The sequence below is a fragment of the Macaca nemestrina genome, chromosome 7 (assembly GCF_043159975.1).
Source record: "Macaca nemestrina isolate mMacNem1 chromosome 7, mMacNem.hap1, whole genome shotgun sequence".
NCBI classification, from domain to species: Eukaryota; Metazoa; Chordata; class Mammalia; order Primates; family Cercopithecidae; genus Macaca; species Macaca nemestrina.
This window is the reverse complement of record NC_092131.1, coordinates 125566447-125592175: the sequence shown is the minus strand read 5'-3', so window position 1 is coordinate 125592175 and position 25729 is coordinate 125566447. Positions and strand designations below refer to the sequence as shown.

Sequence of the window (25729 nt, the reverse complement as noted above, 5' to 3'; positions counted from 1 at the left end):
GCTACTCAGGAGGTTGAGACAGGAGAATCGCTTGAACCCGGGAGGTGGAGGTTGCAGTGAGCTGAGATCACGCCATTGCACTCCAGCCTGGGCAACAAGAGCGAAACTCTGTCTCAAAAAAAATAAATAAATAAAAATAAAATAACTTTACTTTGAACAACACCTCAGTCAATGCTGCTTTTTTTTTTTTTATGAGATCACCTAACAAAATTGGTTTTTTTAGAGACATCACCTAATAAAATTGGTATATCAGAAGGGAAAAAAAGGAAGATAATAATTTAGTCATTCATCTCAAAATTCTAAGGTTGGATGTTGCTATAAACAAGTTATATTAAAAAGGAATTTATGGCCAGGCACACTGGCTCATGCCTGTAATCCCAGCACTTTGGGAGGCCAAGGTGAGAGGATTGCTTGAGCCCAGGAGGAACCTGGGCAACAGAGTGAGACCCTAGCTCTACAAAAATTAAAAAAAAAAAATCAGGCATGTGTAATGGCATGTGCCTGTAGTCTCAGCTACTTAGGAGGCAGAGGTGGGAGGATCGCTTGAGCCCAGAAGTTCAAGGGTGCAGTGAGCTATGATCAAGTCACTGCACTCCAGTCTGGGTAACAGAGTAAGACCCTGTCTCTCTATTTTTTTTTTAAGGATTTTACAAAGGAATAAGTGAATGAATCACATTATAGGGGATGCATAAGACGCAGGATGAATTAAAAAACCAACTTGTCCTAATGTTACCCTAACAGATTTTCCTGTTTTAGGATAAAATTTCAGTCACAATGCCACACACTTAAAAATAAATAAAGACACTGTACTCTGGAAAACCTTGTTAGACTGACTCAAAAAGTGGCCTGTAATTCCAGCACTTAGGGAGGCTGATGCAAGAGGATTGTTTGAGCACAAGAGTTCAAGACCAGACTGGGCAACATAGTGAGAACTTGTCTCTACAAAAATATTTTAAAATTAGCCAGGTATGTGGCACATGCCTGTGGTCTCAGCTACTTGGGAGGCTGAGGTACAAGAATCACTTGAGCCCAGGAGGTCAAGGTTGCAGTGAGCTGTGATCACTGTACTCTAGCCTGGGCAATAAAGCAAGACTCTGTCTTGAGGGAGAAAAAAAAGTGGCTCAAATGTGACAAAGACACTAAAGACACCTTTAACTTTAGTTAAAGGTGTATGTAAAGTGTTTGAATAAAATGTTTGTTAAATATCTCGTAATAGATTACATATGAGGTTTTTAACATGTAGATATAATCAAATTAATATATTAAATAAATAGTCATTTGACCATTTCATCTCTATCCCTAGACATTTATGTATACATAAGTTGTCCACAGTTTCCTCAGATACAGATGGAGAAATCAGAGGTCACTTAAAATCAAGGTTGCTTTGTATTGATGCATATATACTCACCAAAGGAATTGGACTATATGACCATGACTTTACAACTAAGGAGTAAAGGATAAATAATTTAACACCTATGAAGCACCTACAATATATCAGACCTTGCACTATCAGCATTCATATAAAGAATTTCATTTAATTTCCACTCAATACTGTGAGATGGGCATTCAAGGACTTGCCTATGGTCACAGACTAGTATGTAGCAAAATATAAACTCAAACCTAATCTCTCTGGCCTCGGAGTCTACTTTCATTCTACTAAAGTATTAGTAAGCTTAACTCTGGAAGAAGCTCAATTTCCCCCAGTGCACGTAAAAAGATTACATTTATCTGTCTACCTGAGTATGGCCACTTCGCTTTGTTAGCTTCACTCTAGTTTGGTCCAGGCAGGGTACATCCCCATAACGGTTTTTCTCTAGGTTTCCCGGAGACCTGAAGGAAATGAAACAAACAAGCAAGAATAAAGAAAAAGTAGGGACAGTATGTATGTACAAAGTCTGACTATGCAAAAGGGGTGTCAATTACTCTTAGGGGTGGAGACATGGAAGCTTTTCAATCTCTAGCCCATACAGTTCCATATCATTTAACATTTTTTGTGGTAAGTACATACTACTTCTAAAAGTAAACATATCTCCATTCAAAAGACAGAGGGAAACCAGGCATGGTGGCTCACACCTGTAGTCCCAGCACTTTGGGAGGCAAGAGGATTGCTTGAGGCCAGGAGTTTGTGACCCCTCTGGGAAATGTAATGAGAGCTTATCTCTCTCTCTTTTTTTTCTTTTTTTTTTTTTTGAGGCGGAGTCTCGCTCTGTTGCCCAGGCTGGAGTGCAGTGGCGCGATCTTGGCTCACTGCAAGCTCCACCTCCCGGGTTCACACCATTCTCCTGCCTCAGCCTCCGGAGTAGCTGGGACTACAGGCGCCCGCCACCACACCTGGTTAATTTTTTGTATTTTTAGTGGAGACGGGGTTTCACCATGTTAGCCAGGATGGTCTCAATCTCCTTACCTCGTGATCCACCCGTCTCGGCCTCCCAAAGTGTTGGGATTACAGGCATGAGCCACCACACCTGGACTAATGAGAACTTATCTCTAGAGAGAAGTCAAAAAATTAGCCAGGCATCATGGCACACACCTGTACTCTTAGCTATTCAGGAGTCTAAGGTGGAAGGACTGCTTCAGCCCAGGAAGTCAAGGCTGCAGTGAGCTATGACGGTGCCACTGCACACCAACCTGGGTGACGGAGAGACACCTTGACTTAAGAAAAAAAAAAGAGAGAGAAGCTGGGCATGGTGGCTTATGCCTGTAATCCCAGCACTTTGGGACGCCAAGGCGGGTGGATCACCTGAGGTCAGGAGTTCAAGACCAGACTGGCCAAGATGATGAAACCCCGCCTCTACTACAAATACAAAAATTAGCCAACTGTGATGGCACACACCTGTAATCCCAGCTATTCAGGAGGCTGAGGCAGGAAAATCACTTGAACCTGGGAGGTGGAGGATGCAGTGAGCCAAAATCCCACCACTGCACTCTAGTCTGGGTGACAAAGCAAGGCTCTATCTCAAAAAATAAAAATAAATTAATTAAATTTTAAAAGAGAGAGAAAGAGTGGGGATGGGAGTCCCCACTCTTTCTCTCTTTCTGCCAAACGGCCAAGGCAGAAATTGGTACTAAGAAGTGGGGTGCTGCTGTAACAAATAACTAAAAATGTGGAAGCAGCTTTGGAACTGGTTAATGGACAGAGCTGATAGAATTTGGAAGTACATGCAGAAAAAGCCTATGTTACCATAAACAGGCATAAAAGTCTATTCTAGTAAGGGATCAGAAAAAGGAGAGCTGTAGAGAAAGCCTCAATCTTCTTAGAGATTACCTAAATGATACTGATCAGAAAACTGGTAGAAATATGGGTGGTAAAATCCATTTTGATAAGGTCTCAAGACAGAGATGAGGAGCACATTAGTAAAAAAGAGAGAGGGAGAGAAGGGGAGAGTAATGGGGCATACCACCAAAAAAACTCTAGCTGCAGATAAAAATTTCTACTACTTATTTGTCAAAAGATTTTCAAACCAAATCTCCTAAATTCCAATTTCATTTACTTTTTGAGACATCTCAAAGGTTTCCAGGGTCACCCAGGCTGGAGTCCACTGGCACAATCACAGCTCACTGCAGCCTTAATCTCTCTGGGCTCAAGTGATCCTGAGCCCAGGAGTAGCTAGGACTACAGATGAACACCACCACGCCCAGCTAATTTTTAAATTTTTTGTAGAGAAAGGGTTTTGCCACATTGCCCAGGCTGGTCTCACACTCCTGGACTCAAGCAATCCTCCCGCCTCAGCCTCCCAAAGTGCTGGGATTATAGGTGTGAGTCACCAAGCCTGACCTTAAATGCCAGTCTAACACATATTGACTCCACTCCATTCACCCAGTAGCTTCACTAAAATGATGATAAAGGAATATTCACTACAAACCCAAAAAGTGACAGTGGAGACATCAGCACACAAAGAGTGTTCAACCCATTTTGACAGAGAAAAATCAGGAGGATTTTGGCTGACATGGCCAAACATAGAAGCTAGGACCAAGGGAGGTACCTATAGAGAGACAAGATGGCACACCCTCAGAACTCCCTTACCATGGAAAGCAAGGTGAGGAACAGAGCTAAAAATGGGAATAAAATGAAAATCTGAATGTTATATAGTGAAAATCCCTGACCCATTTTCACTGTCCTGTCCTACACTCATATTCAAGCTCAGATCCCATCAGTGGATCCAAAGGATGGGAGAACTCTTCTCTGGATAAAGTAAACAGCATCAGGTTAAAGAATTCTGTCATTTGGAGTATACCCAACAACAAGCTAGTTGTCTGATCATTATAATCTGAAGCTCATCCATGCAAAACGAGCTTCCATGCAGCTTGTTTTTGTTTTGTTCATCACTATCTGCTTTCGTAACCATGCAGCTTTTAAGGACCATAAATGTGAACTAAAAGCCAAGGATCTCAATGTAATTAAGGAAAGCCCCTAACACAAATACTTTAATACACAATTCAAATAACACAATTCAGGCTGGTCATGGTGGCTGATGCCTGTAATCCTAACTCTTTGGGAGGGCCAAGGTGGAGGATCACTTGAGCTCAGGAGTTCAAAGACCAGCCTGGGCAACATAGCAAGACCTTGTCTCTACTGAAAATTTTAAATATCAGCTGGGCATGGTGGTACATACCCGTAGTCCCTGCTATTTAGGAAGCTGAGGTAGGAGGATCACCTAAGCTTGGGGGACAGAAGCTGTAGTGAGCTATGATTGCATCACTGCACTCCAGCCTGGGTGACAAAGTGAGACCCTGTCTCAAAATCAAACAAAAAACAAACAAATGGAAAAACTCATAATTCAAACACATGGGGGCTACAGAAGTTTTAAAAAAAAGTCAGTAAGAGAAAACCTCTAAAAGGCTATCATTAACATCCTCAAAGAGAAAAGAGATGATACAATTATACATAAAATAAGAAGAGTACAATGAAAAAGGAACAGAGAAGAAAAGCTCTTGGAAATTAAAAATAATATCAAAAATAAGAATTTTAATAGATGAGATAAAAGAGAAAGTTGAGGAAATTTCCAGAATACAAAACAAAATGAAAAAAGTGATGAAAATATGAGAAAAACTGGCCAGGCACAGTGGCTCATGCCTGTTATCCCAGCACTTTGGGAGGATGGGGCGGGCGGATTACTTGAGGTCAGGAGTTCAAGACCAGCCTGGCCAACATGTTGAAACTTGTCTCTACTAAAAATATAAAAATTAGCAGGGTGTGGTGGTGTGCGCTTTGTAGTCCCAGCTACTCAGGAGGCTGAGGCATGAGAATCGCTTTAACGCGGGAAGTGGAGGTTGCAGTGAGCTGAAATTGCACCACTGTACTCCAGCCTAGGCGTCAGAGTGAGACTGTCTCATTTAATTAAAAAAAAAAAAAAGAAAAAAATGAAGAAAGTTAAGAGAATCATTCTGAGACACAAGTCAGTAAACTATGCCCTGGCCACTTGTTTTTGTAAATGAAGTTTTACTGAAACATAGTCAAGCCCATTTATTTCTGTACTCACTAAGTATACATTGACAGTGTTGAGTCAGTAAACTATGCCCTGGTTACTTGTTTTTGTAAATAAAGTTTTATTGGAACACAGTCAAGCTCATTTATTTCTGTACTCACTAAGTATATTTTGGCAGTGTTGAGTACTTGTAACAAAGACTGTAAGCCCCACAATACTGAAATATTTACTATCTTGTCTTTTAAGGAAAAGTTTGTCAATTCTTACTCTAGAAGATCCAACCAGACTGATAGGAATATATATATATTTACATATATAGAGAGAGAGAACTAACATAATGCAAGGAAAGAAATCATTTAAAAAACAATGTAACAAGAAAAACCCTGTAACTAAATAACAAGCCTTCAGATTAAAAGAATCTATCAAGTAACTATTGTAATAAATTTTAAAAGAGGACCTACACTAAGGCACATCATTGTTAATTTTTTGGGGGGCGGGGTGGGGACAGAGTCTCGCTCTGTCCCCCAGGCTGGAGTGCAGTGGCGCAATCTCAGCTCACGGCAACCTCCGCCTCCCAGGTTCAAGGGATTCTGCCTTAGCCTCCGGAGTAGCTGGGATTACAGGAGACTCCCCACACCTGGCTGATTTTTATATTTTTAGTAGAGACAGGGTTTCGCCATGTTGGCCAGGCTGGTCTTGAACTCCTGACCTCGGGTGATCTGCCCTCCTCGGCGTCCCAAAGTGCTGGGGTTACAGGCGTGAGCCACCATGCCCAGCCTCTCTCAATCCTTTTAAATGATCTATTGTTTTTCTTTTTTCTTCCCTGAGCATTTTAAAGATAATTTCTTTTTCTGTTTAAGAAATTTAGACTGGGTGAAGTGGCTCACTCCTGCAATCCGAGCACTTTGAGAGGCCAAGAAGGGCAGATCTCCTGAAGTCAGGAGTTTGAGACCAGCCTGGCCAACATGGTGAAACTCCGTTTCTACCAAAAATACAAAAATTAGGTGGGCATGATGGCACACGCCTGTAGTCCCAGCAACTCAGGAGGCTGAGGTAGGAGAATCACTTGAACCCAGAAGGTGGAGGTTGCAGTGAGCCGAGATTGTGCCACTGCACTCCAGCCTGGGCGACAGAGTGAGACTCCATCACAAACAAACAAACAAATAAATAGATTGAGAAAGAATAAGATCAGACAATTCACAGACAGCATAACTAGTAATTGGAAAGGCATTGCCTTAAAAATTCTGAGATAAAGTTATTTCCAACCTAGACTCTAGCAAAACAGAATAAAAGTAAAGAAAGAAGATGGTCTACAATTAGGAAACAAGATCCAACAAAGGAAAGAGGGAAAATTACAAGATAAAAAGTGAGGAACAAGCCTACAGAATAACCAACCACAGTTTAGACTAGAACAAAAGAAAAAGTTCTGAAAGTGAGGTCTCAGGAAAAAAAAAAGACACAATTGACTATCTGATACATTCAACCACTTGGAAACTAATGATGACACTGTAAAATAATTCTGATTGTGCATATAGAAAAATAATGAAGGGCCAAGCACAGTGGCTCACACCTATAATCCCATCTCTTTGGGAGGCCAAGGTGGGCAGATCGCTTGAGGTCAGGAGTTCGAAACCAGCCTGGCCAAAATGGTGAAACCATGTCTCTAATAAAAATACCAAAAAAAATTAGCTGGGCGAGGTGGCAGGTGCCTATAATCCCAGCTACTCAGGAGGCTGAGATACAAGAATCGCTTGAACCCAGGGTGTGGAGGTTGCGGTGAGTCGAGATCATGCCACTGCACTCCAGCCTGGGTAACATCAAAAAACCAAAAAACAAAAAGAAAAAAAGAGAAAGAATGAGGAACGTACACAGAAAACTAAAGGAAATGAAAAAATTTGGTAATTAACTCCAGAAGAAACAAAAAATTGAATTCATAAGATTATTAGGCCAGGTGTAGTGGCTCATTCCTGTAATCCCAGTACTTTGGGAGGCTGAAGCAGGTGGATGGCCTGAGCTCAGGAGTTTGGGACCAGCCTGGGCAACATGGCCAAACCCCATCTCTACCAGAAATGCAAAAAATTAGCCAGACGTGGTGAAGCATGCCTGTGGTCCCAGCTACTCTGGAGGCTGAGGCGAGAGAATTGCTTGAGTCTGGGAAGCGGAGGTTGCAGTGAGCCGAGATAGAGCACTCCAACCTGGGTGACAGAGTGAGAGCCTGTCTAAAAAAAAAAAAGAAACAAAAAAGGCTGGACACAGTAGTTCACACCTGTAATCCCAGCACTTTGGGAGGCCGAGGCAGGTGAATCACTTGAGGCCAGGAGTTTGAGACCAGCCTGGCCAACATGGTGAAATCCCACCTCTACTAAAAAAAAAAAAAAAAAAAAAAAAATTGTTAATATATTTGATCATTTCATAGTAGCCCATGTAGCTCTCCAGTAAAAATAATTTATATAGTCACAATAATGTACAATGATGATTCAATTTAAGAATGTTACATGTAATTATTATATATCGGAAGAGTAGTCAAAAGGAAAGTGGAGACATAGTATAAGAGCTAAATGAGCACCTACAATAAAAGTCACTAAAAGTACTATTAAGTTTTTTTTTTGTTTTTTTGAGACAGAGTCTTGCTCTGTATTCCAAGCTGGAGTCCAGTGGCACAATTTTGGCTCACTGCAGCCTCAACGTCCCAGGCTCAAGTGAGCTTCCCACCTCAGCCTCCTAAGTACCTGGGATTACAAACACACGCCACCACACCCAGCTTATTTTTGTAATTTTTGTAGAGACAGGGTTTCACCATGTTGCTCAGGCTGGTCTTGAAATCCTGAGCTCAAATGATCTACCCACTTCAGCCTCCCAAATTGCTGGGATTACAGGCATGAGCCACTGTGCCTGGCATATTATAAGCATTTTAATTTAGAATTAGGGATGAAATACCAGGGGCAACAGCTACAAGAGGTGAATACATGATTATAGGTAATGGAACTGAGGGTAAAATGAGAGTTTGCTATTTATTTTGTCATTGCTTGTCTTCTCTTTTTTTTTTTTTTTTTTTTTTTTTTTTGATATGGAGTTTTACTCTGTCGCCCAGGCTGCAGTGCAGTGGCATGATCTCAGCTCACTGCAAGCTCCACCTCCCGGGTTCACGCCATTCTCCTGCCTTAGCCTCTGGAGTAGCTGGGACTACAGGTGCCCGCCACCAGGCCGACTACATTTTTTTTTTGTATTTTTAGTAGAGATGGGGTTTCACCATGTTAGCCAGGATGGTCTTGAACTCCTGACCTCATGATCTGCCTGCCTCGGCCTCCCAAAGTGCTGGGATTACAGGTGTGAGCCACCGCGCCCGGCCATTGCTTGTCTTCTTTAGAACTTTTGGTTTTGAAAAAAAATTATTTGCACATATTAACTGAAAGCAAAGAAATTACAAAGGTCACACATATAAAATAATACTCTATATTGTTCATAACTGCTTATGTATATATAACAGTATAAACAAAATAAACTATGAAGAAACACCATATTCATACTAGTAGCTGCTTATGATGACTGGGGAGAACTAAGAATGAGGATTAGAAGGAATTTCAACTTTATAATAAATTCTTTCTTTTATATAATAACAAAAAAGATAGCTGGGCACAGTGGCTCATGCCTAAAATCCTAGTGCTTTGGGAGGCTGAGGTTGGAGAATCACTTGAGCCCAGGAGTTTGAGACCAGCCTAGGCCAACAGAGCAAGACTCCATCTCTACAAAAACTTCAAAAAAATTAGCAAGATGTGGTACCCCACACCTCTAGTTCCAGCTACTAGGAAGGCTAAGGCAAGAAAATCACTTGAGCCCAGGAGGTTGAGGCTGCCGTAAGCTATGACAGTGCCACCGCACCTGCACTCCAACCCCCAGAGCAAGAACACATGTCTCTCTTAAAAAAAAAAGGGGGGGGGGCGGCTGGGCACGGTGGCTCAAGCCTGTAATCCCAGCACTTTGGTAGGCCAAGGCAGGTGGATCATGAGGTCAGGAGATTGAGACCATCCTAGTTAACATGGTGAAACCCCGTCTCTACTAAAAAAAAAAAAATTAGCCAGGCGTGGTGGCGGGCACCTGTAGTCCCAGCTACTCGGGAGGCTGAGGCAGGAGGATGGCATGAACCCAGGAGGTGGAGCTTGCAGTGAGCCGAGATCATGCCACTGCACTCCAGCCTGAGCGACAGAGTGAGACTCCACCTCAAAAAAAAAAAAAGGCCGGCCAAAGCGGGTGGATCACCTGAGGTGAGGAGCTCAAGACCACCCTGACCAACATGGCAAAACCCCGTCTCTATGAAAAATACAAAAAATTAGCTGGGCTTGGTAGTGGGCACCTGTAATCCCAACTACTTGGGAGGCTAAGGCAGAAGAATCGCTTGAACCCAGGAGGCAGAGGTTGCAGTGAGCTGAGGTCACGCCATCGCACTCCAGCCTGGGCAACAAGAGCAAAACTCTGTCTCAAAAAAAAAAAAAAGAGATGAAGTAAATATAACAAAATATTAACAAGAGTCAGTATTGATTCTGTAGTAGGAACATAGTTGTCTATAGTGTCATACTGTGTATTTTTCTGTATCTTAAAAAATTTCAGCCCGGCGCAGTGGCTCATGCCTGTAATCCCAGCACTTTGGGAGGCCGAGGCTGGCAGATCACCTGCAGTCAGGAGTTGGAGACCAGCCTAGTCAGTATGGTGAAACCCCATCTTTACTAAAAATACAAAAAAAATTAGCTGGGCATGGTAGCGGGCACCTGTAATCCCGGCTACTTGGGAGACTGAGGCGGGAGAATCACTTGAACCCATGAGGCAGAGGTTGCAGTGAGCTGAGATCGTGCCACTGAACTCCAGCCTGGGTGACAGAGTGAGACCACATCTCAAAGAAAAAAAATATATATTTCCCCCTTCCCATACAAATATGCCTAATGAATAAAACCAATCCTAAAAGATTACATACAGTATGTATCTAATTTTTTTACATTTTATATAATGTTATTTGATATAACAACAATTTGGAAAGGACAAAATTATAGAAATGGAGAATAGATTAGTGGTTGCAGGGGTTAGGAATGGGGAGGTGGTGGGAAGGAGGTATATGTTTATTAAAGGGCAACGAGGCTGGGTGCAGTGGCTCACGCCTGTGATCCCAGCACTTTGGGAGGCCGAATCAGCTGAGGTCAGGAGTTTGAGACAAGCCTGGCCAACATAGTGAAACCCCAACTGTACTAAAAATACAGAAGTGCGCCAAGCATGGTGGTGCATGCCTGTAATCCCAGCTACTCAGGAGGCTGAGGCAGGATAATCACTTCAACCTGGGAAGCAGAGGTTGCAGGGAGCCAAGATTGTGCCACAGCACTCCAGCTTGGGTGACAGAGCAAGACTCCATCTTAAAAAAGTAAATAAAGATAAAAATATTGAAGGGCAACGAGGGGAGGCTTGTGGTGATAGAACTCTTTGTATATTGACTATGGTGACAGATACACAAACCTACATGTGTGACAAAACTGCATAGAACTAAACACACACAAACAAAGTAAAACTGGGGAAGTCTAAATGAGATTGGTGGATTGTATCAATATTAACATTCTGGCTGTGATATTACACTATAGTTCTGGAAGATGTTATCATGGGATAACTGCAGAAAGGGTACATGTGATATGTCTCTATTATTTCTTACAACTGCAGGTGAATCTACAATTATAAGAAAAAGTAAAAAGAGAAAAGGGAAAGAAAGTCTCTTGGTCCAGGGGAATCCTGGGCAAGAGTGAATATACACTGATAGCCACTTCATAATCCAGAATTCCAAGAGAAACAGTTTGTTCTGTGTTAAGTAGCTCTACTGGGAATTGGTGTCAGAGGCCTGGAGCTGATGAGGATTCTAGGTTCTAAATTATCAAGTGGGGAATCAATCATTCAATAGGCAAGACTAGTAAGTCCTCTCATTGGATGAGGGATCTGTTCTCTGATTGTCAAATGGTAGCTGGTTTGGATGATGCCAACAAGACGATCTAAACCCACTTTTTTTTTTTTTTTTGAGACAGTCTTGCTCTGTCACCCAGGCTGGAGTGCAGTGGCATGATCTCAGCTCACAGCAACCTCCATCTTCTGGGCTCAAGCAATTCTCCTGCCTCAGCCTCCCGAGTAGCTGGGGCTACAGGTGCATGCCACCATGCCAAGCTAATTTTTGTATTTTTAGTAGAGATGGGATTTCACCATGTTGGCCAGGATGGTCTCAATCTCTTGACCTTGTGACCCACAGCCTTGGCCTCCCAAAGTGCTAGGATTACAGGCGTAAGCCACCACGCCCAGCCAAACCCACTTTTTTAATGGAGGAGGGAAGACTCCATAGTAGAAGTGACATCTCAAGGGCCTCACAGCAGTTGGTAGCTGCAGAAGCACCAAGAGCAAGGTGAAGAATCCCCAGGAAAAGTGTGCATACTCTTAGATCAGCCTAGCATTCCTCCCTGCTCCAACGTACTTCCTTGATTTAAGACTGCAAGGGAGGTTGGGCACGGTGGCTTATGCCTGTAATCCCAGCATTTGCGGGGCCGAGGTGGGCAGATCACTTGTCAGGAGTTGGAGATCAGCCTGGCCAACGTGGCAAAACCCCATCTCTACTAAAAATACACAAATTAGGCCAGGCACGGTGGCTCACACCTGTAATCCCAACACTTTGGGAAGCCAAGGAGGGTGAATCACCCGACGTCAGGAGTTTGAGACCTGCCTGGCCAACACGGTGAAACCCCATCTCTACTAAAAATACAAAATTAGCTGGGCATGGTGTCACATGCCTGTAATCCCAGATACTCAGGAGGCTGAGGCAGGAGAATTGCTTGAATATGGGAGATGGAGGTTGCAGTGGGCCGATATCGTGCCACTGCACTCTAGCCTGGCCAACAGAGTGAGACTCTGTCTCTAAATAAGTAAATTAATTAATTAATAAACACACACACACACACACACACACATATATATACACACACACACACAAATTAGCTGGGTGTGGTGGCACACACCTGTAATTCCATCTACTTGGGAGACTAAGGCACAGAATGGCTTGAACCCACGAGGCGGAGGTTGCAGTGAGTTGAGATCACACCATTGCACTCCAGCCTGGGCAATGGAGTGAGACTCTGTCTCAACAACAAAAAAGACTTTAACGGAATAACGGTTCTGTTTGCAAAAGAGATTGGATGTAAACAGGGAGTCTGGTAGCTGGGCATAGGTAGCACCTATAATTCCAGCACTTTGGAAGGCTGAGGCAGGAGGATCACTTGAGTCCAGGGGTTCAAGACCAACCTGGGTAAGATAGGGAGACTCTACAAACAATTTTAAAAAATTAGCCAGGCATGGTGGTGCATGTCTGTGGTCTCAGCTACTCAAGAGGCTGAGGCAGGAGAATCAACTGAGCATCAAGTGATGGAGGCTGCAGTAAGCCATGATCATGCCACTATGCTCCAGCCTAGGGGACAGAACAAGACTCTGTCTCTAAAAATAATAATAATAAAATAATAAATACAATAAATAAAATGAAATAAAAATTAAATAAAAATAGGGGTCTGGAGCTGGTAGGGAAGAAACAGAGCTGTATGGGAGAAAAGAATACTTTCCCTTGTTGATATGGGATCTGTGTCCCCTATGTCTCCTCTTATTTTCTTCTGCATTCTTGCTCTGATTGACTTCCTTCCCAAGTGCCTCTTCTCTCTGACTTTCCCTGTCTCATTATTTTCCCTCTTTGCTTTGCTAAAAGACTCTGTCCCTGCATCTTATTCACAGCACACTGACTACACTGGGCAGGAGTTACAAGAGAGAAGAGGTACTCACAGAATCCTAGATTTCTAAAACATTTAAGCTACAAAGGTAGGTGAATATCAGAGTCCAGCAGTCACATATTACACAGAGGAAAACCGAAGTGCTGAGAAGGGAAATAACTTGTGTCGCTCACAGAGGGAATTTTTGGTTAAGTTGGAATATGAGGCTGGGACCCACTAGGACAGCTTCCCTAATTTTCTTTCCTTTTTTTTTTCTTTTTATTTTTTTTCCTTAGACAAAGTCTTACTCTGTCACTCAGGCTGGAGTTCAGTAGCGTGATCATAACTCACTGCGGTCTTGACCTCCCCGGCTCAAGTCATCCTCCAGCGCAGCTGGGACAACAGGAGTGTGCCACCATGCCTGGCTAATTTTTTTGTTTTTTATTTTTGTAGAGGTGGGGTCTTGCTATGCTGCTCAGGTTGGTCTCAAACTCCTGGGCACAAATGATCCTCCTATTCCTTTACTCCCAAAGTGCTGGGTATAGGCCTGAGACACTGCACCCAGCCCTAGTTTCTGCAGTTTTCAAAAGACACAGCTCACTAGTTGGAGAGAAAGAGATTTCTGGGGCAGCCAATTAAAACATGGTAAGAGAAATGACAGTAATATGGTAGATAAATAATCTGACTGGGTGCACTGGCTCACGCCTGTAATCCCAACCCTTTGGGAGGTTGAGGCAGGAGGATCACTTGAGCCTCGGAGTTTAGGACCAGCCTGGGCAACATGCTGAAATCCCATCTCTTCAAAAAATAAAATAGTAGCTGGACATAGTGGCACATACCTATAGTCCCAGCTACTCAGGAGGCTGAGGTAGGAGGATCACTTGAACCTAGGAATTTGAGGAAAATAAAATAGAAGAAAAGGAGAAGAGAAGAGAAAAAAGAAAAAAGGCCGGGTGTGGTAGCTCATGCCTCTAATCCCAGCACTTTGGGAGGCTGTGGCGGGCAGATCACCTGAGGTCAGGAGTTCGAGACCAACCTGGCCAACACCGTGAAACCCTATCTCTGCTAAAAATACAAAAATTAACCAGGCGTTGTGGTGCGTGCCTATAATCCCAGCTACTTGGGAGGGTGAGGCAGGGAGAATTGCTTGAACCTGGGAAGTGGAGGTTGCAGTGAGCCGAGATCATGCCATTGCACTCCAGCCTAGGTGACAGAATGAGACTCCATCTCAAAAAGAAAAAAAAAAGGAAAGAGGGAGGGAGGAAGGAAGGGAGGATCTATGTTCTATGGCCAACAGTACTTATCAAGTAGTTATGAGCCAGAGTTATAAACTAGCTAGATGGTTTTGTGGTAAGATTTGAGTAGAATGAAAATCTCAAGGGGTTAAAGTCCTATGAGGCAACTGTACTCTCTTACTAACTGTGGATTATTTTAAGTGTACTACACCCCTCCTCAAGATGTAATGTTATACCATAAATGTTATGGGGAGAAACTGCCTAAATGAACAAACCAGCGCTCACACTGAGAACTGGAATAGAGAGTAGCCTATTTTGAACCTACTTTAAAAAAAACACTTGCATTTCAGAAAAATATCCAAAAATATGTCCAACAGGTTTATCCTGTTGGTACCAAAGACCTTCAGAAATTTCAGAGCATAGGATGTTGGCAAGAGCACCAAAGCAGAAAGTACCTCTTTCTGCATGCAAGAAACCATCATTTATGTGGGAGTGATGTTGGCTAACACAAGGAAGGGTCTCTGTTAAGCAAGTGAAGGGTGGAAGGAGCTGTTGCCAGAGCCCGCCAGAAGCATCCTGGTAACCAGCTGCTGGCCCACACCTTTCCTACTTACATGGAACAGTGGAAAGTGCCAACAGGGTTCTCACGACGAATGTCTTCATATTCCTCATAGATTCCTTGCTTTTGCCTGGCGTTAACATAGTCCACCAACTCTTGGATGGTCATAGCATGGGGACCTGGAACATGTACTGAGTCCCAGTCTAAGGCAGGAGGGAGGGAGAACAGGATGATCTCATCGAAGGGATCTGGATGGCCGTTCACCTGTGGTAGGAACTGGAAATTCCAAGTGGCGAGATCAATTTTGACGTACCCACCCAGGTTTTCTGGAAGACACTCCCTGGGCAGATGCTGCGTGACCTCAGATGTCTTTAGTATCTGAATCTAGAAAGTTAGAAAGAACCATGTGAGTATGTGGGGAGAGGGAAAGGCATATAGAGAGTGATAAAGAATAAATGTGTTGGGCCGGGCGCGGTGGCTCAAGCCTGTAATCCCAGCACTTTGGGAGGCCGAGACGGGCGGATCACGAGGTCAGGAGATCGAGACCATCCTGGCTGACACGGTGAAACCCCGTCTCTACTTTAAAAATACAAAAAACTAGCCGGGCGAGGTGGCGGGCGCCTGTAGTCCCAGCTACTCGGGAGGCTGAGGCAGGAGAATGGCGTGAACCCGGGAGGCGGAGCTTGCAGTGAGCTGAGATCTGGCCACTGCACTCCAGCCTGGGCGGCAGAGCAAGACTCCGTCTCAAAAAAAAAAAAAAAAAAAGAATAAATGTGTTTATATCAGGTTTGGGGGATGGGATGAGATTTTCTTGAAATACAAGGTATACTGTAAAAGTAATAGACTACATTTCATCTGCCTGAGATTTAAGTCCTATGAATTTGCCAGATAAAAGTATGAACTCCCAGAATGTATATAAAATTCACTCCTGGAATTAGGGACACTGTTATACATCTTCTGAAAGGATGATATAGTGAATGAAAGCTTTATATTATTAACAAGGCTTCCCAGCATCGCTGCATGCTGGTGACTCTTTTTTTGGCCACTAAGAATGCATAGGTAGTAGTTATTTTTGTCAACCCCATACTCAGACAACCAATTCTAAGACCTGTTGGCTTGTGTTTTACTCAGCTTGGTATAAGTGTTCACAAAGATAGGATTCTATGAAAGCAACACACCCAGAGGCAGGGTAGCCCAGGAATAATGTTAGATAACACTTTTGTTTTGAGACAGGGTCTCACTTTTTCACCTAGCCTGGAGTATAGTGGCGCGATCAAGGCTCACTGCAGCCTCAACATCCTGGGCTCAAGTGATCCTCCCACCTCAGCCCCTCAAGTAACTGGGACTGCAGATGCACACCACCACGCCCAGACAATTTTTTTGTAGTAATCATAAGACTTAATGCTGCTCTTTGCTTGGACATAGCCATGCTGGAGCAAATTAGCTTAACTGGTTCTCCTTAGGATCTCTGTGGAATGGGGATGCTCTTCCTCCTAAAAGCTCATCTCTTTTGCTGTTGCCTCTTCTTGGAATGCCTTCTTTTCCTCCTCTGCCTCTTCATGGACCAGCACAGCTCACCTCTTCTGTGAAGTCTTTCCTGACTGCTTGAGGCAATATGCCCCTCTGCATTCCTGCAGAGCCAAAGTTCTCATACGTGTATCTCTGTGTTCCCTATCAAGACCATAAGCTCCTTGAGGGTGGACTATCTCACTTAATTTTTAATTATCAGGAACCAGTGCTTCATCTACAAAAAGTACTTAATATATTTTGAGTTTATACATGTATGCATAATTCCTATCATTCAAGTGCAAGAACTTGCCTATGGAATCCTCTCAAAGAGTTATCTTAGAAAAGATCTCTCCAGCTGGCATGGTGGCTCACACCTGTAATCCCAGCACTTTGGGAGGCTGAGGCAGGTGGATCACCTGAGGTCAGGAGTTCGAGACCAGCCTGTCCAACATGGTGAAACACCATCTCTACTAAAAAAAAATACAAGAATTATCTGGACGTGGTGGTGGGAGCCTATAATCCCAGCAACTTGGGAGGCTGAGGCAGGAGAATCACTTGAACCTGGGGGTTGGAGGTTGCAGTGAGCCAAGATCATGCCATTGCACTCTAGCCTGAGCGACAAGAGCAAACCTCCATCTCAAAAAAGAAAGAAAAGATCTCTCATGGCCGGGCATGGTGCTCACGCCTATAATCCCAGCACTTTGGGAGGCCGAGGCGGGTGGATCACAAAGTCAGGAGATCAAGACTCTATCTTGGCTAACACAGTGAAACCCCATCTCTACTAAAAATACAAAAAATTAGCTGGGCGTGACAGCATGCGCCTGTAGTCCCAGCTACTAGAGAGGCTGAGGCAGGAGAATCGCTTGAACCTGGGAGGCAGAGCTTGCAGTGAGCTGAGATCGCACCACTGTACTCCAGCCTGGGAGACAGAGCAAGACTCCATCTCAAAACAAACAAACAAACAAAACAACAACAACAACAAAAAACCACGGTGGCTCACGCCTGTAATCCCAGCATTTTGGGAGGCCAAGGCGGGCGGATCATGAGGTCAGGAGTTCGAGACCAGCCTGGCCAATATGGTGAAACCCCATCTCTACTAAAAATACAAAAATTGGCTGGGCGTGGTGGCGTGTGCCTGTACTCTCAGCTACTCGGGAGGCTGAGGCAGAAGAATCACTTGAACTCAAGAGGCGGGGCTGCAGTGAGCCGAGATCATGCCACTGCACTCCAGCCTGGGCGACAGAGTGAGACTCCGTCTCAAAAAAAAAAAAAAAAAAAAAAAAAAGAAAGAAAGAAAAAAAAGAAAAGATCTCTCCTACTTTGTGTCATTAGGTGTTTAAGTAGCTAACACAGAAACAAATGTCTTCATTTTCATATGTCCTATCTTTTAATGGCTGCAATCAGTAACTGAGACCATAAAACTTTTAATCATGGGACACTCAGGAGATTATAACAGAATTAAAGTTTTCGGTTTTATTGTGGTGACAGGGTCTCACTATACTGCCCAGGCTGGTCTTGAACTCCTGGCCTCAAGCGATCTTCCCGCCTTGGCCTCAGACTCCCAAAGTGTTAGGATTATAGGCATGAGCCACTACACTCGGCCCAGAATTAAGGTAATTTTGAACGCTTTTGAAATTGGGAAGCAACAAGATGTTCTGAGAAAACAAATGCCAGGAATAAACGTAGAAAGAGACATAATGAAAAACTTTCCTCCACAACCCTGGTGGTCAAAGGGATTGAATGATGTTTCCAGTTGAACAAATTCAAATGCCAGTTCAATGAATACAATTATATTACAAGCTGTTAAATATTAAAGGCCTATGCAGCTCTAGGATAAATTTTGGAAGTAGCAGCTATCTCTAAGTTACCTCCAGGACACAATCCTTCAGTACTATCTTATGCAAGGTGCTATAGGAAGTGAGAACCAGATAAACTGTGTCTAGTTTCAAACTTCAAGAAGCTTGTAGTACAGTAAGAGAGGCAGTCTGTATTGAACTGACTAATGAATCAGGTAGAGAATATGAGTGAATGCACTAACAGAAGCAGAACAGGCTCTAGGAGACACGCCAAGAGGATTTTTTGAAGGTAGAAAATTAGTTGGCAGGAATTCAGTGGTAGAGATGAGAATGTATCTATTCCCCTCCAAATAAAAAAGGGCGAGCTTGCCTTACCCTCTCCCGGACTTTGTCCTTCAGGAGGAGGCTGATGATGGAATAGGGCACTCGGAACCATATGGGTGCCCCCACAATCAGTACTTTCTTCAAACGAGCTGGAAATGCTCCCTGTGGAGAAAACACATAAGTGTAATGGAACCTGTGACTCTTCAAGCCCAAGTTTAGGTTTTCTGCTCTTCTCCCCATTCTTACCCAGCAGGGGGAGTCTATAGCCTAATTCAGGTTTGACCTCAGCAGCTACAGGAAAAGTGGTTAAACAAACTAAAGAAATTAGAAGCTGATTTACCTTTAAAAATAACAATGTTAAGTTCTTGTCTACCATAAGCTTTATGAATCAGAAACTATTCTGACTTCTCAACAGATATCCTACACATACCACACATCAACATACATATGTGCCTCCTAAAAAAGTTCTGTTACTAAAATGAAGAAAAAATGATATTATGAATAAACTGAACATTAAACATTTCTCGACCAGGTGCGGTGGCTCATGCCTATAATCCCAGCACTATGGGAGGCTGAGGTGAGTGGATCACTGGAGGTCAGGAGTTCAAGACCAGCCTCGCCAACATGGTAAAACCTGTCAGTACTAAAAATACAAAACTAGCCAGGTGTGGTGGCAGACACCTATAATCCCAACTACTCAGAAGGCCGAGGCAGGAGAATCACTTGAACCCAGGAAGCAGAGGCTGCAGTGAGTTGAGATCACGCCATTGCACTTTACCCTGGGCAACAAGAGCGAAACTCTGTCTCAAAAAAAACAATATGGCTGGGCGTGGTGGCTCACGCCTGTAATCCCAGCACTTCTGGAAGCCGAGGCGGGCAGATCACTTGAAGTCAGGAGTTTGAAACCAGCCCGGCCAACATGGTGCAACCCCATCTCTACTAAAAATACAAAGATTAGCCAGGCATGGTGGCATGCGCCTGTAATCCCTGCTACTTGGGAGGCTGAGGCAGAAGAATCGCTTGAACCTAGGAGGTGGAGGTTGCAGTAAGCCAAGATCGCGCCACTGCACTCCAGCCTGGGCAACAAGAGCAAAACTCCATCTCAAAATAATAATAATAATAATAATAAATAAATAAAAATTTAAAAATTTAAAAAATTTCTCTTTCATAACTTTTCATTCAGTCTGATGTATGCATAATCATTTTTTAATCTATTCGTTCATCTATGTATTTACCAATCAATAAATATAATCTAATGTGCACTATGGCAAACGAGATCTAAAAAAAGGAGATACCCTCATCCACACATGATATGAAGATGAAAAAACCATTCATTCCTACTCCACAGTGCTTAGTTTTTTTGTTTGGTTGGTTGTCCGGTTTTTGTTTTGTTTTGTTTTTGAGACAGGGTCTTGCTCTGTTGCCTAGGCTGGAGTGCAGTGGTACAATCACTGCTCACTGCGTCCTGTACTTCCCAGGCTCAAATGATCCTCCCACCTCAGGCTCCCAAGTAACTGGGACTGAGCCACTACACTTGGCTAATTATTGTATTTTTAGTAGAGACAGAATTTCACCATGTTGGCTGGCTGGTTTTGAACTCCTGACCTCAAGTGATCTGCCTATCTTGGCCTTGGCCTCCCAGAGTTCTGGGATTATAGGCATCGATCCACTGCTCCTGGCGTGAAGTTCTTAATTTTTTTTTTTTTTTTTTGAGATGAAGTCTCGCTCTGTCACCCAGGCTGGAGTGCAGTGGCCAGATCTCAGCTCACTGCAAGCTCTGCCTCCCGGGTTTACGCCATTCTCCTGCCTCAGCCTCCCGAGTAGCTGGGACTATAGGTGCCCCGCCACCTTGCCAGGCTAGTTTTTTATATTTTTTAGTAGAGACAGGGTTTCACCATGTTAGCCAGGATGGTCTCGATCTCCTGACCTTGTGATCCGCCCGACTCGGCCTCCCAAAGTGCTGGGATTACAGGCTTGAGCCACCGTGCCTGGCCAAGTGCTTAATTTTAATATGGTTAAATGTTTTCTTTTCTGGTTAGTGTATTTTGTGTCTTAAATCCTTTTCTATTTTAATGTCAGAAAAAGTACTATTTTTTTTTTTTTACTGGTCTACCACTGATTCCACCATGTGTATTGATTTTTCTAAGTTGGTTTTTTATTGTAAAATATACACAACAAAATTGACCTTTTAAAACATATTAAGTGTACAATTATTGGCATTAAGTATGTTCACAATTAAGCCATCACCACTATTCATTTTCAGAACTATTTCATCATCACAAACAAAAACCCTGTACCCATTAAACAACATATCCCTATTCCCTTCTCCCCCTAATCCCTAGTAACCTTGGTTCTACTTTCTGTCTCTATGAATTTGCATATTTTTGGTCCTCATATTATTGGAATCGTACTATAGTTGTCCTTTTTTGTCTTGTTTATCCTACTTAGCATAATGTTTTCAAGGTTAATCCATATTGTAGCATGTCTCAGAATTACATTGCTTTCTAAGGCTGAATAATATTTCCTCATAAATATACCAATTTTTCTTATCTATTAATCCGTTGATGGACATTTGAGTTGTTTCCACTTGTGCACATTGGTTGTTTCCACTTGTCCATTTGAGGAGCTATTTTCTTTTAAAAATTTAAACTTTTGTTTTTGTCCTTTTGTTTTTTTTGAGATAAGGTCTCACTCTGTTGCCCAGGCTGGAGTACGGTGGCACCATCATGGCTCACCATAGCCTTGACCTCCCAGGTTCAAAGTGATCCTCCTACCTCAGCCTCACAAGTAGAATGTGCCACCATGCCTAATTTTTGTATTTTTGTAGAATAAAAATACAAGTGGTTTCATCGTGTTGCCCAGGCTGGCTTCAAACTACTGGGCTCAAGCAATCTGCCTGCCTTGGCCTCCCAGTGTTGGGATTCCAGGTGTGAGGCTCCACACCTGGCCTGTTTTTGCTATTTAAGACTTTAATCTATCTGAAGTTGATTTTTGAACATAGTATGAGATGTAGGAATCTGACATTTTTTTCTATATGGGTAGCTGTTTTGTTTTCCACCTTTACGTATTAAAAAGTCCCTCCTTTCCCCAACTTAGACTTTCTATTTGTCAGTTTTAACAAAGTCACAATATCCGGGGGAATAAATATGACACAGGTAATTTAATTAACCATGTAACCATCATTCTGATTATTCAGTTTGTTTTCAGGCCTAAATAATCCTGATATGCTCATTTTATCTTTTCCTTTTCATTCTTTTTTGAAACTCAATTCATTTTTTTTTTTTTTTTTTTTTTTTTTTTAGTCTCACATGGTCACCCAAGCTGGAGTGCAGTGGCACGATATCTGCTCAAGGGTTCAACCAATTCTCCTGCCTCAGCTTCCCGAGTAGCTGGGATTACAGGCGTGCACCATCACGCCTGGCTAACTTTTTTGTATTTTTAGCAGAGATGATCTTTGACCATGTTGGCCAGGCTGGTCTTGAACTCTTGGCCTCAAGTGATCCGCCCATCTCGGCCTTTCAAAGTGCTAGGATTACAGGCATAAGTCACTGTACCCAGCCTCCTTTTAAATTATTTTAAGAAGCTGTTTCTAAGACTGGGATTATTTGGCTAAAGATTATGAATATTCTTTTTTTTTTTTTTTCTTTTTTTTAAAGACAGGGTGTTATCAACTGGGCTGGAATGCAATCATATGATCATAGCTCACTGAAGCCTCATATCCTGGGCTCAAGTGATCCTCCTGCCTCAGCCTCCTGGGTAGCTGGGACAATAAGCACATACCACCACATGCAGCTAAATTTTGTAGAGTCAGGGTCTTGCTCTGTGGCCTAGACTGGTCCTGAACCCCTTGCCTTAGGCAATTCTCCCACCTCAAACTCCCAAAGGGCTGAGATTATAGATTTAAGTCACTGGAGTCAGCTTAAGATATTATTTTTAATTATCTAAAATAAATATGCAGTAAATACTCTTTTTATAAATCTTTGTTTTCCTGATTGTTTCCTTAGCATATAATCTCAGAAATACAACTGATCAAAGGGTATGTGCATTTTTTTTTTTTTTTTTTGAGACGGAGTCTCGCTCTGTCGCCCAGGCTGGAGTGCAGTGGCGCGATCTCAGCTCACTGCAAGCTCCGCCTCCCGGGTTCACGCCATTCTCCTGCCTCAGCCTCCCGAGTAGCTGGGACTACAGGCGCTGCCACCACGCCCGGCTAGTTTTTTTTTTGTATTTTTAGTAGAGACGGGGTTTCACCGTGTTAGCCAGGATGGTCTCGATCTCCTGACCTCGTGATCCGCCCACCTCGGCCTCCCAAAGTGCTGGGATTACAGGCGTGAGCCACCGCGCCCGGCCGGTATGTGCATTTTTAAGGATTTATAATGCCAGATGCCTTCCAAAAGGTGTTAACAACTTACTGAACTGACAGTATATGAGGGTGCTATAGAGTCATTTATTTATTTGAAAAACAAACAAATTTTTATTGTCTAGAAATATATATTTTAAAAATCCCCCAGAAAAGATGCTATTCTCTCATTTTCCCATCCTCTTCCTCTTTCCACACCTCTGAGACAAAGGACATTATTATAGTTTAGTAAAACTTCATCCAGATGTCCAGACAATACCCCAACTATGTATTCTTCTGTATTTGCAAGCTACATGTTCATATAGATACATCTATAGATCTGGTTCATCTACAGATACCAGTTAGCCTTTGTAATCCATTCCCCACTTAAGTTTCACCATCACTGGCTTTTCTGTTAATCCCTTGAGGAAAGGTTTGGGATTCAGGGGTAAATCCTTTATAACCACAGGAGAACGCTGCAGGCTATTCTCCACTGACCAAGCTGCCACCCATCTCTCGTGACTGCAGCAGGTACCCCCAGACAGTCATGTAAATGGACTAGGCCCAGGTCTGTAGTTCTTTGCTCTGAAAAAACAGATGTAATAGCTTCTATTTTCTATTTATCATTTTGTGGAAATAACAGGTGTTTCCCTAGAATGGTTTTTGATTTGGTGTTAAAAGGACCTTGGACATTTAGGCCCTGAAATAAATTGTTGCATCTTTGAAGGAAAAGATGAAAGTAGTTTATCACACTTCAGTGAAGAGGCCTTTGGAGAAGTTTGTTCTAGATGCTGTATATTCGCCGTAGAGGAGTGCTGGGGATTCCCCAAATCAGTAGAACTAAAGGAAAACTGAAGAGAACAGAGTGACCTGTCAGACTGAGAATCAGTCTTTTGAGGCTGGGCATGGTGGCTCACACCTGTAATCCCAGCACTTTGAGAGGCCAAGGTGGGCAGATCACTTGAGGTCAGGAGTTCGAGACCAACCTGGCCAACATGGTGAAACCCCATCACTACTAAAAATTAGCCGAGTGTGGTGGTAGGCACCTGTAATGCCAGCTACTTAGGATGCTGAAGCAGGAGAATCACTTGAACCCAGGAGGCAGAGGTTGCAGTGAGCCGAGATCACGCCATTGCACTCCAGCCTGGGGGACAGAGAGACACCCCGTCTCAGAACAAACAAACAACAAAAAAGAATCAGTCTTTTGAAAGTGGCAAAAAGGGCTGGGCACAGTGGCTCACGTCTGTAATCCTAGCACTTTGGGAGGTCAAGGCTGGTGGATCACTTGAGGTAAGGAGATCGAGTCTAGCCTGGCCAACATGGCAAAATCCTGTCTCCACTAAAAATACAAAAATTAGCTGGATGTGGTGACAGGTACCTGTAATCTCAACTACTTGGGAGGCTGAGGCAGGAAAATCGCTTGAACCTGGGAGGAGGAGGTTGCAGTGAGCCGAGATAGCACCACTGCACTCTATTATGGGAAAAGGAGCGAAACTCTCTCTCAAAAAAAAAAAAAAAAGAAAGAAAAAAAAGTGGCAAAAAGAGTAGGCTAGAAGATACTAGCTACAATTCCTCTTTTTTTTTTTCTTTTCTTTTGGATTTCTTGGGAACGATTTCTTCCTAGTTAGACCGCCAGTGTTGCATGGTAACCCCATCCATGAAAAGGGCTGGAATATTGAAAAACTGCATGAAACTAAGTTCTGTGGGTCGGGCACAGTGGTTCACGCGTGTAATCCCAGCACTTTGGGAAGCCAAGGTGGCTGGATTGCTTGAGCTCAAGACCTTGAGACCAGCCTAGGCACTATGGTGAAACTCCATCTCTACAAAAGATACAAAAATTAGTTGGGTGTGGTGGCGCATGCCTGTAATTCTAGCTACTCAGGAGGTTGAGGCATGAGAACTGCTTGAACCCAGGAGGTAGAAGTTGCAGGAGCCAAGATCGTGCCACTGCACTCAGCTTTGGCAACAGAGCAAGACTTGGGTCTCAAAAAAAAAAAAAAAAAAAAAGAACTCTGTTAGTCAAAGAACTTCATAAAAAGTGAAAAAACAAGCTATAAATTAAGAGACAGTTTACTGTGCGCACACATTATATGTGTGTATATATATATGTATCTTTATGGATTAGAATCAATAATATATTAAAAACTATTAATTCCTAAATGGAGAAATCATAAATAGACATTTCACAGAAGAAGAAAAAATATACAGCTAACAAATATATGAAGAGATAGTTAATTTCACTAATAAAAGAAACGCAAGCTGTACCACAAGATACCATTTCATATCCATTTGATTGAGAAAAAAATTAAGAAATCTGACATTAGTAAGTGCCGAAGAGGATGCAGACCAACGAAAATCATTACACATGGCAAGGGGGTACGACCACTTTGAAACACAGTTTGACATTGTCTTATAAAGTTAAATCTTCACAGACTTTAGGACCCAACAATCCACTCCTAGGTGTATACCCTAGAGCATGCATTCTCAATGGGGGAGATATCACCTCACCAAAGGGGTAAAATTAGTAGAACAGGGTGAGGTGAGCCAGAAAAAAAAAAAGAAATCGGGCCGGGTGCGGTGGCTCACACCTGTAATCCCAGCACTTTGGGAAGCCGAGGCGGGCAGATCACGAGGTCAGGAAATTGAGACCATCCTGGCTAACACGGTGAAACCCTGTCTACTAAAAATACAAAAAAATTAACCGGGCGTGGGGGTGTGCACCTGTAGTCCCAGCTACTTGGGAGGCTGAGGCAGGAGAGTGGCGTGAACCTGGGAGGCGGGGCT

The 25729-nt window shown here is 43.1% G+C and overlaps 1 protein-coding gene and 1 pseudogene across 2 annotated transcripts in view; both read right to left on the bottom strand.

Moving 5' to 3' along the window:
• The window catches only part of LOC105490988 (protein tyrosine phosphatase non-receptor type 9), a 108803-nt gene that overhangs the window by 18491 nt on the left and 64583 nt on the right, over positions 1-25729 (bottom strand). For both annotated transcript variants that reach the window (XM_011757037.3, XM_011757038.3), the window contains exons 6-8: positions 18661-18771; positions 15036-15364; positions 1737-1830 (exon numbers count right to left, since the gene is read on the bottom strand). In XM_011757037.3, the coding sequence (XP_011755339.2) occupies positions 1737-1830; positions 15036-15364; positions 18661-18771 (534 nt within the window). The remainder of the gene's footprint in view (positions 1-1736; positions 1831-15035; positions 15365-18660; positions 18772-25729) is intronic.
• LOC105490986 (small nuclear ribonucleoprotein F pseudogene) lies at positions 21876-23487 on the bottom strand (annotated as a pseudogene).